The 19,695-nt window shown below is 43.2% G+C and overlaps 1 protein-coding gene across 1 annotated transcript; it reads right to left on the reverse strand.

Moving 5' to 3' along the window:
• Nucleotides 1-1,503: 1,503 nt before the first annotated feature.
• On the reverse strand, nucleotides 1,504-19,172 carry LOC118090073 (carbonic anhydrase 3-like). Its single transcript, XM_035125402.2, has 7 exons — nucleotides 19,043-19,172; nucleotides 15,200-15,397; nucleotides 8,340-8,458; nucleotides 7,284-7,376; nucleotides 5,466-5,531; nucleotides 4,020-4,175; nucleotides 1,504-2,657 (listed from the first exon to the last, which is right to left on the reverse strand). The coding sequence occupies exons 1-7, from the start codon at nucleotides 19,077-19,079 to the stop codon at nucleotides 2,538-2,540; spliced, it is 789 nt and encodes a 262-aa protein (XP_034981293.2). The 5' UTR covers nucleotides 19,080-19,172; the 3' UTR covers nucleotides 1,504-2,537.
• Between the last annotated feature and the right edge of the window lie 523 nt (nucleotides 19,173-19,695).

Below are 19,695 nucleotides of genomic sequence, written 5' to 3' on the forward strand. Positions count from 1 at the left end.
AAATCCAGCATGTTTCAAAGAGAGGAAGCCAGTTCAGCAGCTAGCATCAGCAGACAGAGATCCAGATCCAGCCCTCCGATATTCCTTAGGTTGGGTTAAGACTGCTCTGCCAGTTTTGGCTTCTTATACAGTAACATGAATATCCATCAGGAATTTAAAGTTGAGGGTTGTTGTTGTTGTTGATGATGATGATGATTGTAACGGATTGACACGGTTTTGAAAGATTCCTACCTGGCTGGAAAAGAGTTAATCCACCTCCAGCCTGACTGACATAACATTCTGATGGGGGCGGGACTGTTCCCAGTTTAAAAGGAGGGAGCAGCGGTTTTGTCGAGGAGAGGGAGAGGGTGTGGGTAGATGTGAAGAAGAGAGTTGAGAGGCCAGGATAGTGGGGATCTAGATGAGGTTCAGGAAGGCTCGATGTTAAGTGTTTGACAGAGATTACCCACAACCAAAATGTATCTTATAAACACATGAAACGTTGAATAAATAACTATGTTCTAAGGTTAATAAAATTCTTCTCTTTTGTGCCAAGTAGTATCGTCCTTATTTTTCCAGCAAGGTATCCACTCACAGAAGTGGTAACTCATTAGAGGACAAAACTTACCTCAGGAAAAGAGGCGAAAGTTTGTGTCTTAGAGTAACACTGAGGAGGCTTAGAAAGATAACCTGGGGGTGACAACAAGTTGCCAGCGTGGAAAGGGCAAACTTTTGCAGTAGGTGGAATCAAGCCGAATGAGATCCTTTATTGGTGGCAGGAGGTTATTCTATCAAACAGCCTAGAGTTGTTGTTGTTTTGATACCAGGCCACCTAAGCTGGAAGGAGAGTCTCTTTACTTATAAACCCACAAGAATAAAGGGGTTTATTTGGAGGCAACGGGAGAAGAGTGTGTGTGGCTTCACCTCTGGATTCTTGTGTCACATTTTAGTAATAGAGAGGGGGACATTCGTCGCAATGATGTTTTTTAACCCCTATCAAAATGATTCAAGTGCACAAAGCCCTCTCATGGGATCATATTACAATCACCTAAGAAGTTCTGAAAACTTTGCTTCTGAGGTAAACAGATTTGTTGTTGTTGTTGTTTTATATACAGAAGCACCTATGTTGCCATCATGCAATAGTATCTAAATTGCTTTTTTCCAAAAAGCACCAGCTCAAAGCAAGAAGAAAAACAACACACACACCCAGAAAATAACACCCTGGCTGTTGTTTTCATCAATTTTTTTGAAAATGTTTTTCAGATTTGAAGCAACAAATCGTGGGTGGCACCCAGCTGAGTCATACTCTGTTGATTTCAATGGTCTGCTCTGAGAATGATTTAGCTAGGTACCGCCCTATGTTTACAAACATAAGTGCTACAACTTAAACACTAAATAGATTCAAGTTCTTATATTTTTATTGATTTTTGAGATCTGAGGAGAAAAAAAGCAGCCCCCTCCTTAACAGGATAGGATCTGACTAGTCATACACAGAGTAGTTCCACTGGAATCAATGTATGCAAATTAATGGCAAAAAAGTCCATTTATTTCAATAGGTCAGAATCAAAGTTGGTATTCTGAAATCTGTAAACTACTGACAGCAATGTATTGAAACAGGACATACAAAACTCAATTTCTTTAGTAGTTTGAGTCTTTGAGATATTTCCCATTGCAAAATTTATCTGAGCATTTCACAAATGAAATGGGTTTTCGACCAATATTTCATTACACTAACTTCAATGGCATAAAAATTAACTGCAAAATAATAAAATCAGAAGTTCAGAAAGTGACCTTTCTGACACATCGGAGAAATGATACAATAAACCCTAACAATTAAATAACTCATAATGCTTTCTGGAATTCCCCCCCCCCAAAAAAAAAAAACCAACCCTATTTTAGAGTCACCAAGATTACCTACTATATATTAAACAAAAATCCTGGCTGTTCAAAAGATTCATTATCATTTCAAACAAATCAACAGGAAATGAAGTTGTGCAATTAAATAAGAATGCTTCATCCCATACTATATTCTGTTTGAATTGATGTCTTTAATTTCACTGTCCACAATGAGAAGGATGCAGGGTTAGACTTCCAGGTTGGTTTTCTTCACAATTTGGATTTTTAATGACACTTTATACATAGATATGATACAGAAATGCATTCAACTCCTACTGTGCTCCTCTAGCATTCTTCATTTACAGGTGTGTGTGTGTGTGTGTGTGAGAGAGAGAGAGAGAGAGAGAGAGAGAGAGAGAGAGAGAGAGAGAGAGAGAGAGAGATCCTTGAAGACCTTCCCACCCACCCACAGAATTTTCCATAAAAATTGTAGTGTTCACAAAGATTATAGAGAGAGATCCCCCATTCTAATATAGTTAATTTTTCCCCAGTGATTTCCCCCCTCTAGAATGTTGATTAATTTTATCTAATTTGTCCTGTTTCATTGCTCGGAATTTCTAGCTCAACAGTACAGATCTCGAGGGAGAACAACAGGTCGAACACAACATGAGTGTGGAATCCTGGGTCTTCACAACCGAAGGTCATGGGCTTCAGCAAAGATTCTATTGGCATGAAGATCTTACCATCCTGTTATTCAGAGGCTGAAGAGGCCGCCAGTTGTCCACCAAAGCACAATAGGGGTCACCTGCAGTGTTGCTAGATAGGCTACGAAGCTTTTCCATCTACAGAGAAGTAAAAATATGTGAGGACCAACCTGGAGCCTGGCTAAAAATGAGATGTGTTAAGCACTGAGCAGACACATGGAATGCAGTTTCCTTAGAAAACTACCAGAGTCCGTTTGGGATGTACTTGCAACCAAACATGAAGGGATAAAGCCAGCAGAACCTGTTTCCATCTAAATGACATAATTAAGGCTGAGGGAGGGGCTTCAGTATGATTCATGATGTTGAACCCAGCAAACCCGCCAAAGTTCATTTGCGTTTTGTGCTCCAATGAAATTTTTAACCGAGAGCACGGGCGGATTTGGGTAATCTTTTGGCAATATGGCGCCCTGAGCGAGCCCAAAATTTGGCGCACCCAAATGGATCTTCTCAATTATGGATCTTCTCGATTTTGTGCCCTCTTGGCTTGGCACCCCGTGTGGGGTGCTGCCGAGAGGAAGCTAGGAAAAATTGGGGTGGAAATATGAATCAAATGCTCTTTGGTGAGTCTCTCCCTCCCTGAATGTTTTCTTTTGTCAATAAAATTGAGACAGACAGGTATGTTAACGGCAGCAGAAGATAGTTAGGGAAGAGAGAGCCTAACCACAAGCCAAACTTTGGCTGAGCTCCGCATGGTACAGGAATATAAAGGACTGCAGAGGACCAAAATGGTTGCAAGCTCCTTTCTAGGAGTCAGCACATTCACAAAGTCCCAATAAGATATAGTTTAGCTTATTGTGCTGTGTAAACCAGGTCTTAGTTTGGGGTTAATCCCCCTGTTACATTGTCAGAAGTTCTTTGAGGTGCATTATAAAGAATATTGGCTTGTTTGATTCTGTGGTTGGGTGAACAAATGCAAAAACTGAACTGAAACCCAAGATGATTTTCAGCCTTTTCTCATAGTTCTGATTCCTCAGCTTTAGAAATGTCCCAGCATTTCTCATGGCTGTTGTCAGCATTGAATTCATGCATGTTATTCCTGATTAACAGAGCAAAGCTTTCAGCAATCTGTATGTGGATGTAAAGGGACCCCTGACCATTAGGTCCAATCACGGACGACTCTGGGATTGCGGCGCTCATCACACTTCACTGGCCGAGGGAGCCAGCGTACAGCTTCCAGGTCGTGTGGCCAGCATGCCTGAGCCACTTCTGGCGAAACCAGAGCAACACATGGAAACACCATTTACCTTCCCGCCGGAGCAGTACCTATTTATCTGCTTGCACTTTGATGTGCTTTCAAACTGCTAGGTTGGCAGGAGCTGGGACCGGGCAACGCAAGCTCACCCCATCGCGGGGATTCGAACCGCCGACCTTCCGATCGGCAAGCCCTAGGCTCAGTGGTTTAGACCACAGCACCACCCGCTGTGCATAAGGAAAGCTTACCTGGTCCACACTGACAGTGATCGGCTCTTTCAGAATAATCCAGGTAACACACTCATCGCAAGGAGGCGTGGTGAAGGAGCCATGGTAGGTGAAGTAGGTCCGATTTTGAGGGAAAAGGATGGATGGATCAAAGTTTTGAAAAGGAACCTCTTTCCCCTTAAATAAATAAAAAGAGAAGCAATACTATTAAATCCAGCTGAAGATTTAGTTGAGGTCAGGGATAGGCATAACTAACACACACACACACACACACACACACACACACACGGGCAAAAGATTTTGGATATAATATACAGTTGGCAGCATGGGAAAAATAATGGAAAGATTACTTTAAATTTACAGCATGTTATGCGCTAAAAGAAAATTATATGAAGATGATGTACTGTTGGTACTTAACACCCAGTAAGTTAGCAAAAATGTATAGGACTAACTCAAATGTATGTTGGAAATGTAAGAAAAAAGAGGGCGCCTTGTAAAAAGATAAAGGAATACTGGGAAATGATATGTAATGAACTTTAAAAAATGTTTTAAATAACATTTGTTAAAAGACCAGAAGCCTTTCTCCTAGGAATTATAGTTGCAGATATACTGAAAAATTTGAGAAGACTATTTATGTATGCAACTACAGCTACAAGACTGCTGCTTGCCCAGCAGAGGAAAGAGGAGAAACTGCCGACAAAAGTGGACTGGCAGACAAAATTATTAGAGTAAGCAGAAATGGCAAGATTGACAGGGAAAATCAGAAATCAGGAGGAACAAAACTTCAATAGGGAATGGGACAAATGTAGACTGTATTTAAAAGAACACTGTAATAATTTCAGTTCTTTGGCAGGCTTTCAGTAACTCTTGCAATGTTACAAAGACTTTGGGTATTTTGGAGGATGATAATGTGGAAGAATTATAATATGCAGTTGATTTATATATGTAAAGAACCCACAAAGGGAAGGAGGGAAGTCCTAAGATTTGGAAGATTGATTTTGAAATATAAATGTGGTAAATGTAAAATTTGTTTTGTAAAACCAATAAAAATTATTTCAAAAAAACACAACAACTAACACACACACTTTTTGTGACCATTCCCCCCCACACACACACACAAATGGGGTGGGAAAGATAAAAAACGATCACTCCAGTTTCTAAATGTAGGAGGAATGCACCCATTCCTTTAACTGTGTGTACACTCATCTGATAGTGGCTGAACCCAGTTCTTGGAAAAGCCACCCTGCTTCTAATCTTCAAGAGCCAAATGATTTATCTTGCTTCCCTTATGCCCTTTCTACACATCCACTTCTTCATCAACCCTTCTCTTATTTCTATTTTAACTTCCACCTGCCTCTCCTGTGTGTGGTCCCTGTGACTGGTTTGACAGCCCCCCTCTTTGTTTCCTTGGCAGATTATAGATGGTTGCTGTTTTGCAAGTGTGAGTCAGTTGTACTGTCAAGTTACCTTGGTCTTAATGGCTTCTATTTCTTCAATAATTCTTTTCATCTCTGGCTTAGGATCTTTCCCTACCTGTGACAGAGAAAGTACAAGATGAATGGCATGGAAGCTTATAAATCACAACAACATGCAAAATTGATCTTTAACCACCCCATCTGTCTGTTTAATTCTGAGAATATCTTGTACAGAAAAACAGCAAAAATCATGCCTGTTGGGTTTAAAAACAACAGAGAACAACATTTGGAACAATGTATTTGCCTGATTGTTCATTTGATTTGGTTTGCTGTCACTAAATTATGGTATAACATGAATGCAGCAACCTCTTGCTTCAGTGGGTGTGCTAGAGTTTCTAAAAGTATTTTCGAAGTCCACATGCAATACTGCTGAAAGAGAAAGTAACAGGAAACCTCTGTTGTAGGTACAGGTGGTGCATAAAGTCCTCTGGATCATGGCCGAGCTACACCATCTCATCCAACTTCCTACCTTCTGAGGCAAGTGAAGGATTCTGTACAGATTTTCCTTGGAAATTTGAAGGAAGGGTGTACAGTAGTACCCTTTCTGTTGTTAAGCCACTTATAAACCAGCTGTTATTTACATAACTATTTCCACTGTTATTTCTTGCTGTGACAGCAAAATGCAAAAATAGTAGGTTCGTCTGTAGTAAGAATACTAAAATGGCACCTGCCACTCATGGTTTTTGCAAGTTCCTTCATTAGAAATAATCAGTTTGGGGTCGCTCTTGGGTTTTTGTTTGTTTTGAAAATATGTAGCCTGATTATTTAGGGCGCTTTTAGTCCTTCAAAAGAGTTTTCATCAGTTGATCAACTCACTTAATCACCTAGGACTGCAACCCTAAACTCATGTACTAGAAGGTCTTGTTGAATTCAGGTGAATTTACTTCCAAGTAAGCATGCACAGAGCTTCCTTCATAACAGAAAAAAAAAGCTGTGGGTTTCTAATTCCTATGTGATAAGAAGAAGAGCACAGGGGTGGTGATTTAAATGACTTGCTTGACAGATTGTCCGTTTGACGTGTGTGTTAATTGTGTTCTGTTGGTATAATAAACTGTGGTGTGGTGGGAGGGGAGCTCAGGGGAAGACAGCTCCAGGACTTTTTTTTTCCAGAGCAGGATCGCCAGTGTCATCTGCCACAGTGCCAGGGTAATTAAACAGATTCTCAGGCCAACAAATGTGGTGATAATGGGGCTTTCAAGTATATTTGTGACTGAGTTACATGGTGCCAGTCAGAGAATGAATTTCAACGGCAACATTTATTTGCAAAATCTTTGCATTTCAACTGGCTGATGCTCAATATGTATCACAAGCAGAATCTATACTGTCAGATGTAAGCCCCACTGGCAATCCTCCCAGGAAATTGTACATAAGATTCTAATTATGCTATGGACTGCTGCTCCCTCGTGCAAACACACACACACACAAAGGATCAGTTTAGCTGTCTTAATTTTTGGACTCTCCTTAAGGGTGTGGGCTGCGGGTGCTGTCATGATGAACTCCTGCACTTCTTTGCTGAGACCCCAAGGCAGTCCAAACATAGTATAATCACACTTGCACATTCATGCAATACTGGGGTAGTGTGAGTAATATAAAAGGACATTGTTTCAGACAGACATACCGTAGAATTGTAGAGTTGGAAGGGACCACAAGGGTCACCTAGTCCAACCCGCTGCAATGCAGGAATCTTTTGCCCAATGTGGCACTCAAACCCATGACCCTGAAATTAAGAGTCTCACACTCTACCGACTGAGCTACTTAGACAGCAAGATTGCTAGGTATCGTAATATGTGTAAGGAAAGATAGAGCTTACTTTCAGAAGAATAGCCAAGATAGCCGCACCATCAGTTTTTCTCAGAGAATCTGCATAATTGCTATACTTAGGATTCCAATGCACCAAATGAATCTGGAAACAAGGAAAATCTATTATACTAGGGACTCTGTCCATGCTTGCTCACCCCCCCCATTAACCCCTTAGAGCCTCCCATTCCCACCCCCATGAAACTACTAAACTTTCACCTTCTGAAGCCCATTACTGAAGCCACTTCTCTCTTCTATTCTGCAGTCCTGCACTGAACCTGGTTGCACTTTCGCCCTCCATCTTTGGTACAATGTTGTTGTTGTTGTTGTTGTTGTTGTTGTTGTTGTTGTTGTTGTTGTTGTTATACCCCACCCATCTGGCTGGGTTTCCCCAACCTCTCTGGGTATCTTACAGCACATTTAAAAATTTGTAAAACATTAGACATTTCCCGATACAGGGTTGCTTTCAGATGTCTTCTAAAAGTCAGATAGTTGTTTATGGGAGGGCGTTCTACAGGGCGGGTGCCACTACTGAGAAGGCCCTCTGTCTTCTTCCCTGTAACTTCACTTCATGCAGTGAGGGAATCGCCAGAAGGCCCTCGGAGCTGGACCTCAGTGTCTGGGCTGAACGATGGGGGTGCAGCTGCCCCACTGCGCACAGAACACCCCAATTGTAAGCTCCTGCATCTTCCTGCTACCACACATTGCAACTACTAAGCACCCTTTTCACCTTCTTCCCAGCTATGAAGTCGCTACCCCCTCCTATTCTTCAGATACTTCCACACCCCTCCTTTTTATCTTCTCAACCCCTCCTATTCTTTCTCCTTTTTGCACACCCCATTTTCACAGCATCCTGTTCTCACGGGGGGGGGGGGGCAACCAGGTAGCTGTGAGAGACCCACAAGCAGGATCTGATCACAAGATCCCTCTGCCCATCTGTGTTTCCCAGAAACAGGCATTCAGAAGCGTAAGGCCTCCGACCATGGAGGCAGAGTATAGCCATCATGGTTAGCAGCCACTGGTAGCTTTATCCTCCATGATGCATTCTCTAGTGCACAAAAAAACTCACCTCTCCTGCATGCCTTGTTGCATCCACCACATGCTCTGAGCCTTTGTCATCTGTAGAACCCCAGTGGATGAGAAGCTGACGCAGCCGGTAAGTACCCTCGAGTGGCCCTCCCCTGAGCACTGCAACAAAGAGGTCTCGATTAAAAGAAGGCTTTTCTGGGCTGAAACAGAAAGGGACAACCATGTACTGCATGGGTCTTTTCTTTTAGGCTTGATGAGCACCTCTTGCAAATATGGCCAATGTCAGAGAGGGCATCTCATCTTCTATCACCTGGCATCCTGGGGCAGCTGCCATGGCCCCAGCCATGCTGGCATGGCCTATCGCTGACACTACAATCAGCACTGGATGACAGGGTCTAGACCAGGGTCTAGCCACCTTTTAAATTTCCTACAAAGCCCTGAAGCAGCACTACATTGTGGGCATGGTGAAAAATTAAAACGGCAGCTAGACCCAGCTTCCTGGAGCACTGCTGTAGCACTTGCCAATTAAGCCAGCCCAACAAGATCCACTGATGGACAAGTGGTCCCGTCGGACCTGGAGCCATACACCTGGTGCCTACATCACTGTTATTACTACTCTGCCATCACTATATTGTTCGTAGAAATTAACGTTACTTGAATAAATGGGCTGAGATGCTGTATGTAATTTTGTTGCCCAGGAAAATCTTTTAATAAAAACAATTAATAATAATGGTTGGCCTTCTCGTAGCTTGGGAGTTGTCCAAAATTACAGCATAAACAAGGTTCAGATTCACCATCATCATCATGTTGTTGTTGTTGTTGTTTATATGCTGCCCATCTGACTGGGTTGCCCCAGTCACTCTGGGCTGCTCCCAACAAAATATTAAAAACACAATACTGTAAACATCAAGCATTAAAAACTTCCCTATACATTCATAGCAACCTTCTTTGGTGGGTTTCTTTCCCACAAACTAATATTAACTACAGAAGGCTTCAAAACAGCCCCAAGACATCAAACACCTGAACAGGAGCTAACAATAGCAAAACTCCATAAAGCCTCAGGGAAGACTGGAATGTTATACACGTAAAGGGACACATTTATTCCCCCTTTCCTTGAGTTCAAAGCCAATCTAAAGGTTTAGAGACAGGGAGGGGTATAACTTTCTAGGACTATATCACTTAAAATGAGCCAGGAATGCCTCTCCCTGCTGTTGTTTTAAAATCCCTACAAATGAAAAGCTAGCATGTCAGGAAGATTGCCAGATTAAACTGGAACCCTTCTCCCAGGCATCCTAGCTCTGCAGTTTGCTGCAGAAGAACAATAATGTGATCGCCATTTGCATTCTAAAGTGGAACAGTCCCAAGAGACCCATGTCTGTTTGTTTAGTGGTCTTCGGATTTGATTTTTTTTAAAAAAACCCAAAAAACAACCTCTTGGTCATGATATTTTGCCAATTGTAAGAACTCAAGTGTGCATCTAGTGATTATTTATTTGTGGGTTTTTAAGCTGCCTTGCAGGACACAGGGTGATAATTTATGAAAGAATACATAGTGAACTACAAAGCAGTAACAATAAAAACAGAGCAATTAATTAAAGTGAGTTGAAATTAAAAAGTCTTAAGAGTTCTCTTCAGTGTCAGCCATGAAAGAGCACTGCTGTACATATTTCCTTGAAGAGGGAATTCCACAAACACAGTGTCATCTTGAAGCATGAGGTTTACCAGTAGCACTGCTGGTGGCAATTAAGAACAGGAATTCTTGGTTGAGAACAATAATAGCTCACACTTGTCACTTGTGAGTTAATTACATGTCACTCTGTGGGTATTGAGTGAAGCTGAGCCTTTGCCCAAAATTCACACCCCTCACCCATCTATAAATAGGCTCTGACTTCTATCTCAATGAAAAACCAGTTATAATGGCAAGGAAGGTACATTTCACATCACAGGAAATACTTCTGAAGTTCCTTCAAATAACCAATGTAGTTATTGACTAAAATTCCTTTCTCTCGTCACACACAAGTGTGTAATTTAATATGGCAGTGCTCCCCCCTTAAAATAAACACAAAAAGAGGGGGGGCCAGCAAGTGTTCATACTTATTTCCTTCCAGACATGCCAATCAACCCCAAACTGCTGTGAAGTATCTTGAGCTCCCAAGTGGTGCAGAAATGGTGGGAAGTGCCTAATTTCTCCAGCAGGAGGAGAATTTGCCAACACTTTTTCAGGGAGCTTACCATTAGCAGTGGCAGCAACACGGCTTATGTCATTTCCCCACAAGGTTTTGTTTTGTTTTGTTTTGTTTTTGCAACTGTGTTGTCAGCCAGGCCACAATCTTATTGACTCCACAATGCCGCAGACCCAATGTCATCCCAGCAGCCATGCCCACACCTTTTGTGCATTGGGTTGGCATGGGAAGGAACTCCTGTTCACAGTATCCCTTGCATGCTAGCTGCGTGTTGCTGCCCATGGCAGGAGTGAGGCTAGCTTACATAAGTGTTATGGTCTCTCTCAGAAATCCTTTCAATGCATGGGTTCTCTGAACCTCCCTAGAAGGCCATCACTCATGGTGCAGATACATGTGAAGTCTTGTATGTCGATTTTAGCTCTGTGCACGCAATATTTTGAAAGCACATTTGGAACACTCCCCCCCCTCAAATAATATAATTCTAAGTAGTTTGTTAAGGGTTGCCACAAATTGTAATTCTGTGAGGGCGAAACTACTGTGCCCAGAATTTCTTTAAGAGAAAGAAGGTGCTTCATACATGCTTTGAATGTATAGTGTGTACAGCCTCTGCCTTTGCTCAAAAGTGGGACTGCTGGCTCTTAAAGCATCATAGCAACTTGCAAAGCTCATTGGCCAGAGAACATAGCAAAACCAGAGTAACTACCGGCAGCATGAGCAACAATGCCTCTATCATACCTCCACCAGCTCTCTGAAGAAGTTATCACCTGTTTCCAGTTACATCCCCCCCCCCCAGTATGAAACCCCATTTCCAACTCTGACCATCCTGCTTTTGCTTAAGAATAAAGGAGTTGTGATGGAACAGGTTTCCTACTATGAAAATGTCAAATGCCCATCTACCAACTATTCTACAGTGGGAAATTCATATACAGTACATATTTCTTAGTTATTCCTTATGGCATTGTCTCACTGAAGAAGAACCACCTAAAGTTCACTACCACAAGATTTAGCAATAACCACTAACTTGGTCAGCTTAAAAATGAGATAGGACAAATTCAAGGACTATGAGCCATGATGACTCTGAAAACCAGCTGCTGTGGGGCACATCTCCTAGTTGTGAGTCCCCAATAGGTGTCTGCTGTTGGGGCAGAATGCTGGACAAGGCAGACATCTGGTGAGATGCAGCAAGATTCTTCTTCTGGTAATAAGCAATCTTTCTCCATTATGGGGTTTTCGTTTTCACTATATTAAACAGATTTTTGTGCATGGAAGGATCTGTTGATTATACCCTTCTGGTGTGAATGCAAGTGTGTGACGGCATAGTCACATCAGCAAAAACAAAAACAAAAAAACCCTGGAGCTGGCAGCTTGCAATCTACTGTAAAATCAGTGGAAGAAAACATCTATTCTACCCAGTAGGTTGCAAGCAGGAGGGAAATTGATTCCTTTTTTCAAAAGGCAGATGCCACTGGGAGCCAGGTAAAAACAAAATCTATCAGGCAAGGAATGTTAGCCCTGTTTATATATAGTTATGGGGGAGAGCAGGTCTTATTGACGCAAAGCCTCACCTGTTGCCAGATTTATAGTGACAGGTGATAATCCACAAGTGAAAACAATGAAGCCAAGTTTTCCCCAAGATAAAAAATGATGGCCTTCCCATGCTGTTTAAGGATAAAAACAAAGTAACAGTATAGCACAGTTGGCTATGTCAGTAACGATGCATTAACAGGTCCAGAAATAAATAAACATTTGGTCGGCAGATTGATTTGGCATATTCTTTGTCATTATTGTCAATAACGTCAGCTATGTATGTTTGACAATGTGCAATTATATGGCTTGCATTTCCAAGAAGGAAATTTTTCACCTACAGGAAAACAACTGTCAATAACAATGAAGCTTTTATTCTATGGAAGTTTGGAAGGGAGACATCACAGTCTCTACAAAGCGTGTGGAAGTTCTGGAAAACAGGGTGTTCTGCAAGAGAACCTCCTTCCTGACCTGCAATGCCCCTGTCCCACTGTTGTAACCCTGGGTCCCCTGAGATACTAAACTGGTCTTTATTTGCAGCCTAAAAAGGGAAAGGAACCCAACTTTCCATAGCCAGAAAGCCGATAACCCAATGTACTGTAGCAATCCCAGAAGGCCTTTGTTTGAACAACGTTCAAGTTCTTTGACCTCCAGCAATAGCATGGAATTTCAAAGTTAATGCTAACACAGATCTTAAATCCTTTTGTGCTGGAGCACTGCTGGTCTCATGTCAGTGATTGATATCCTATGTGCTGGAATACCCAAGGATAAAGGCTGTGTTAAGCACAGGGCAAAAGGCTTAACGTTGACTTTTCTTTCTTTAGTTGGTATGGGGATGCCTGCACAAAGCAGCTCCCCTGCGGCTCAGCTGTGTCAATTCTTCTCATTCTGTCTGGTATCCAGAGGTACCACAGAGAAATAAATCACCAGCAACAAAAAGCAGTTATGTAAAGATCTCAGAGGCCCATATAAAGTGCGGGTGGCCTGGCTGTCATGGCTTCATGACAAATGAGGACACTCAGACACTGAAATGGATAGCGAAATTCCCACTAGGGTGATTGTGGTGTCCCCAAAGCCAGGACCTGGAACTCGATGCTCTGGTATACATGCCAAAGTTAGGGTATCACAACTACTAGAGTAGGACAACATCACGAAAGATGAACATTACATCAGTGCGACAGTAACATCAGAAAAACAACAACACTGCAAGCAGGTAGAATGTCACCAATGTTTAGGATCAGCATCCTTAAGGTCCTAATTCTTAAATATCCAAAGCAGTTTTATGAAGTCCCATGGAGCGCAATGATCCAAAGCATCCCTTGAGGATTACAGCTTAACAGTACAATTAAAACAAACAAACATAAAAAAATTACTCAGCCTACAAGCCAAAGCCAGACATGTGTCAGTCTTCCGACATTTTTTAAAGCTGAATGGACTCAGAGCTTCCATCAGAAGTAAGGCGAACTTTCTTGGTTTCATTTGACTTCACCCCTCCAGTGATGTACTGAGGAAGCCCTCCAGATTTTGCTGAACAACTCCCACCAGCCCCAGCTGGCATGACCAATGGCCAGTGATGAAGAGAATTGTGGTCCAGCAACATTTTGAGGGCCGTAAGTGAGCCATTGCTGGCAATGACTAAGGGAGGGGCATCACCTGAAGTGGTTTGTGAATGGCAGAGGTACAGCTGAAAGCATGATGATGAGCAATGCAAAGCCCCCATCCCAATACAGTGAATGAATGCTGCTGAATCTACAACCCTACTGCTATTATCATATTTGGAACAGGACCTCATTGAACATCTATTCTATGGTTTGTACTATGTTCTCAGACTGAACTGTGATGAGACCCATGAGCTCTATGAGCACCACTATTTTAGAGACAGGAAATTAGACGCACGGATAATACATGTACAAAAAATCTCAACTTCTTCTGAATATTCAAACTGGCCTTCAGAAGTAGGTTTAAGCTTGGTAAAACCAGATTGCCACAGCAAATATGCCCACGGCAAATATCTGTGTGCCTGTGAGATTATTGTCCAGGCCAGAGGCTACTGCTCGTTCTCTGCATTTTAATGCAGGTCACTCATCTTTTGTGCATAATGCATAAGATGGAGGGGGGGCATTCATTTAAGTAATTAAGTAATACACATTGCCATCTAAATATTTTAAAACCCTTCAGGTCCAGAGTCTGAAATTGCCTAACTGGACCACCAGAAGGCGGAAGAGCTATCACACAAGCATATCACAAAAGTACTTCGCCACCTTCCCTGGCTTGTAATCTATTTCTAGGTCCAATTCAAGGTGTTGGTTTGTGTTAAGGCTCTCCATAACGTGCAACTAGGGTACTGACAAAATGGCCTCTCTCCACCTGAACTTAGCCAAGGGTAGTCATATGGTGCCCTCCAGGGTTGGCCCACCCATGAAGTGCCGCTTTAGGTGGCAAAAGCCTCTGCCTCTGCCACTGGTGGAGAAGTGGTACCAGCAGGAGTGTCAATTTCCAGCAAGATCTCACCCAAATCTCACGGAGCACGAGAGAGCTCACAAAATTTCAGCGAGATTTTGCCATAAATAGCTGCCGATGCCAGCACCACTTTCCTGCCGCCACCAGTGGAGGTGGGCATCGCGGAGGCAGTGCCAGCAGAGCAGAGCAGAGTGGGACGTCATTTCCCCCCCCCCTGCTCATTGGGTATTCTGGCTGGGCCTGATGGGAACCGGAGTTCAGAAACATCCAGAGCGCACCATATTGGCTACCCTTGAACTCACCAGACTTTCAAGTTATTCTTCAGGGGACTTTCTCTGATTGCCACCCACCCAGAGTGTGCTGCAGTGGGGGAGAGGGACTTTCCCATGGTGGCACCCCAACTGTGGAGTGTCCTCCTCACAGAGCTTCCCCTAGCACCTATCCTGATGTCATTTTCATGCCTAGCAAAGACCTCTTCATTGTCCTGTGCTTCTAATCTATCTTAGTTTCAGGCTGTTTTTATAAAGCTGCCCTGCCACAATAAATCAATAAATCAAATAAATATATACATTGCTTAAGATCCCTCCATGCAAAAACAGTATGAAGTAGGAGAGGATCTCTGGCTCTGCACACACACACACACACACACACACACACACACACACACGAGATATTAGTAGGGGTGCATACTGGTTAACTAGAAGTATTTGTAAGAGATAAAACTCTTAAGTTACCTGAGCGATCGAAAGTGTCATCAAATGCAACACGGCAAGTTTTCCCAGTGTTCATAATGGTCTTAGCTGCCCCTGGATCATAGCCAGTAAACCAAGGCAATAGAGCAGGGTCTTTGTGGGCATCCTTGGTCAGGATTGCAACAGGTGACTGATTAGTCCCTTTAGCCATCGGGTATGTTTCATGCCAGCGATCTGGCCCTAAGGGGGAAAGACAATAAGAGAGTGTCATGTTCTAAATATATGCTATAAGTCCTGCAAACACTGCATGGTACCCACACATTTCACATTTGCTTAGCGTTTGGCAGTCAGGGAGTGCAAATTTTAGTATCTTGCTCAGTTCTACAGGACCATGGTAAATTAGAAAGAATGGGCAGATTAACTTAAATTTAAAGGTTGACAACTGCAGTCATATATACCCTTAGCTGGTGAACTTAGTGGGACTTACTTCTGAGTATACGTGCAGAACTGTGCCGGAAGAAACACAGCACATCTCCCCCCCCCCAATTGCCATCATGGATTTTGATGATAATTATGATGGTAATATTTCTTATCCATCCTTCACCACAAGATCCCAGGGCAGTTCACCACGCCTTAAAAATACAATAGTTTAAATAGTTAAAACATACTACAATCAAGAGAATAGGGTGGGTCCTAGTACATATATCCCAGGTGTCAGACGCTAGGATAGAGAGTGATTTATTATTTTATTGCATTGCATTGATATCTCACCTTTTTAATCCATAGATTAACCCCCACAACAACCTTGTGAGGTAGGTTAGACTGGGAGGATCTGTAGGGAAGGAGGTTGTCTTTCAGATATTTAGGGTATAAATTGTTTATACCTACTAATGTGAGTAGCTTGAACCGGACCCAGAAACAAAGTAGCATCCAGTGCAGCTGTTTAAAAACAGGGGCTATAGGAGTTATAAATACTGGCGGGGGCTTCAATCTGACTGCTGCATTTTGGACAAGTTTCCAAGTAGTCTCCAAGGAGTGCCCCACATAGAATGCATTCCAGTCATCCAGTCTAGAAGTTACCAAGTCTTCTTTGTCCAAAAGACGCCATAGATGGCCAACCAGACTTAGCTGGAAAAAGGCATTCCTGGTTACCGAAGACATCTGAGTCCCAAGTGACAAAGTTGGATCCAGGAGCTATGAACCTGCTTCTTCCAGGGGAGTATAACCCCATCCAGAACAGGCAGCCTCCCGCCTCCCAGATTTGAGAACTCAGAACACATAACACTTTTGCCTTTTCAGGTTTCAGATTCAGTTTATTTGCCAACCTCCAGCTCCTAACTGTCTCCAAGCACCAGTCTAGGACTTCTGCTACCTCTCCTGATTCAGATAAAACAGAGAGCTAGAGTTGGGTGTCATTTGAAAATTAGCAGCACACACCCTACTCGGAATCTCCTGAAGTCAGATCCCAGTGGTTCAGATATATGTTAAATAGCTTGAGGGACAAGGAACAGGATGGCACAGGGCAACTCCCATGGCACTGAACGGTTGCGCCACATAATTGCTTTCTGGAAACGGCCCTGCAGGCAGGAGCAGAACCACTGAACTGCAGCTTCCTAAGTTTCTTCAAACTGTTTTATCCTCATAACTTCCCCACAATTTAAGTTAGGCTGCAAAGAGCAGGAACAAAATGACTCCTCTTCTAAAGCAGGCTGCTGAAGTGAAGAAAGCTTGGAGTAACCGGGAAAGGCTGTGAGCCCCCATTCAGTTCTGGTACTCAAAATAAAACCCTGGCCTTCCAGTAACAACAAAAAAAGTCTGTAGTCTGGCTATCCCTGCTCTACGTACAACACCTTGAGTACAGTGTTAGAAACTGAAATATGAAAGCTAGGAGCTAAAAGGCACCTTAAACCTAGGTTATGGGCGCAACAACAGGATGTCTAGACACACTTTGTATAACAGGAATACAAAACTGAAAATGGATGAACTGCAGCTAAAATCTTATGTTCATTTTCACATGGTCTGGTTATCATCTGAAGACTTCAGAAAAACAAAGCCATGCTTCCCCTGCTGGCCCCCCATATATTCTTAAGAGGATCCCTTCTGCAGTCTTCAGAGAGTAACTGGAAATGGGGAGGCAGAAAAAGGTCCTCCTTTCCTTCCACTCTGCAGACAAGCCCTGAATTCTCCCTACACCCCTTTCCTTCATATAAATATATCTTTTTGGCACCACAATTAACACACAAAGGCCTATACAACTGATGGCAGAGACACCCAGTTCACAAACCTAAGACTTAAGGGTCCTTCAATGACCCCACTCCAAAATTTGTTTTGATTTTAAGCATCACTGTGAGAGTCTGAGGTAGATAACACTTTAACATGCAATACTTACACCATCATAACTAACTGGCTAGTATATTTCAAATTAAAAGCACATCATACATTAACAGTACATTAAACAAGGCAACTAAAACCTAAACAAAACATCTTGGGCTTAAAAAGGAAAGGAAAGAAAGTTCTCAGGTCCCCAATCCATACATGTTTTGCTTGGGAGGAAGCCCCATTGAACTTGGTTGGAATTTACTTCTGAGTAATAGTGGCAATTTTAATCTTAAATCTTAGGCGCAGAACTGCATCCAGAGTTCAGAAACAGCTCGTGTTTATGAAATTCCCTGTCACAAAATGTGCCTAGAACAATGGGAGTTTCGAACGCTGCTTGAGTACTGTGGAAGAAAGGTGGGGTGTAAAATTAAATATATGGGAGGAGAGAGAGAATTTTACTTAGCTATTTCCACAAAACTTAGCCAGAAAGCATAAATGAAAGCACAGAAAGGCTAGCTTTGATAAGTGCCACATTGCTTTGTTATAGAGTGCATTCTGGTATACAGGATATCCCAGCTTCAGTCCTTTGAAGCTCCAGCCTCCAGACCCTGGAGAATCACTGCCAGTCAGGGCAGACAAGAATAGAGGGACAAATATTCTGACCCATCATAAGACAGCTTCCTGAATACCTATAAAAATATGTCAGATCAGTCCCAGAATTTTGCTTATTTGTAGGTGGTGTTGAACTGCGTACCAGCCAATTCACGTAGCAGAATGAAAGTGAATTTGGTGTTGGTTTTGTAATGGTCTTTTTTTAGTGGTGAGTAGTGCCAGGAAAATTCACCAGAAAGCATGCAAACAATTGCTTCATGCAACGTACAACCTCCCTGCAAACTTTGTGCTTGCAAATCAGGATGAATAGAAGCTATATCCATCTTCTTCAAGGCAGAAACAGGGGGACCTGCTGCCCCTCCAGATGTCCTTGGTCTCTAAATCCCACCAGCCCCAGCCAACATGGCCAATGGTCAGGCGTGATGGAAGCTGCATGCAGTCTGGGATAGCTCAGTTGGAAGAATCTTAATCTCAGGGTTGTGGGTTCGAGTCCCACATTGGGCAAAAAGATTCCTGCATTTGGACTAGGAGATCTTTGTGGTTCCATCCAACTCTACAATTCTGTGATCTGCAGGAAAGCCACGTCCCCGTCCCCACTTTCAAGGCGGCAAGGACACCAGTGCCAGCTGAAAGAGCTCAGTAGCTGCCCAAAAAGCTTGTGTCCAATTTTGCTAACCAGCGAGGGAAAGTCCATCAACAGAACATACCAAGACTCACCCCAAAGCCCTGGGAATCCAGTATAGAAAGAGATGCTATTGGGGAGCTCCATCAAAAAAATAAAAATACCGGGCACCGGTGGGCAAGGAACAGCTTCTGCAGCTGGTGAGAGATGCTCGTCCCCGTTACCGAAACTGTGCTGCATCTCCTACCCGCTCCCCTCTTAGGCGGGGAGGAGGGCGCCGCCGTGGGAAGCCGCAAACTCCGGCTCCCCGGAGAGACCCGCGCCCCACTCACCATTGTCCTTTAAATATCCCCACGGCTGCAGGCTCATGGTCTCCGACGGGACGGTTCGCACTGCGGCTCCTCCGGCTGCGGTAGCCGCGACCGTTCCCTGCCAGGGCCATTTATAGGGCTCGGCCGAGTCCAGCCCTTAGACAGCAGAGGGGCGAGAAGGGCGATGCTCGCAGGGGGCGGAGAGGGAGGAGGAGCCCCAGGCGGGTAGGAGCCCTCGAGGTGCGGGGAAGAGGGAAGCGCCGTCCGAGCGACGGGGATCTCCTCCCCCCCCTCTCATTCGCCTCTATTCAGAAATAGTTGTGGGGTCTTGGTCATTGGAAGGGGATTGAATGGCTGTAGGCTGTCGTTGAATTCGAATTATTTCTCAAGCGAGGCATTGTAGTGCCTTTTAATATAGAGTTCTAGACAATCCTCTCTTTTATTGGCTATAACGGGGGAAGCATCCTTTCGAGTCAAAGTAGATTTTATAAACGGGAGATGTCATGTGTAGACAGGAAAATTGAGAGCTGCCAATTTATACTGCCATTTGACGTTAATTTGAACTGGGCAGTTTCCCCGTTTTGCCCAAAACTTATTATGTGAAGTTATTTCCACGCTAAGAGTTGTTTTAGCAGCACTGTGCACTCATGGTTCACCCTCTATAAGCTACATAA

This window comes from Zootoca vivipara, chromosome 8, assembly GCF_963506605.1.
Source record: "Zootoca vivipara chromosome 8, rZooViv1.1, whole genome shotgun sequence".
Classification (NCBI taxonomy): domain Eukaryota; kingdom Metazoa; phylum Chordata; class Lepidosauria; order Squamata; family Lacertidae; genus Zootoca; species Zootoca vivipara.

Coding starts and splice junctions, on each gene's coding strand:
- LOC118090073 (XM_035125402.2), bottom strand. CDS start 19,079: ATGAGCCTGCAGCCGTGGGGATATTTAAAGGACAATG. Junction 5,532..7,283: donor TCTTGGCTATTCTTCTGAAA/GTAAGCTCTATC, acceptor TCTCTGTCACAG/GTAGGGAAAGATCCTAAGCC. Junction 4,176..5,465: donor TAGAAGCCATTAAGACCAAG/GTAACTTGACAG, acceptor TATTTATTTAAG/GGGAAAGAGGTTCCTTTTCA.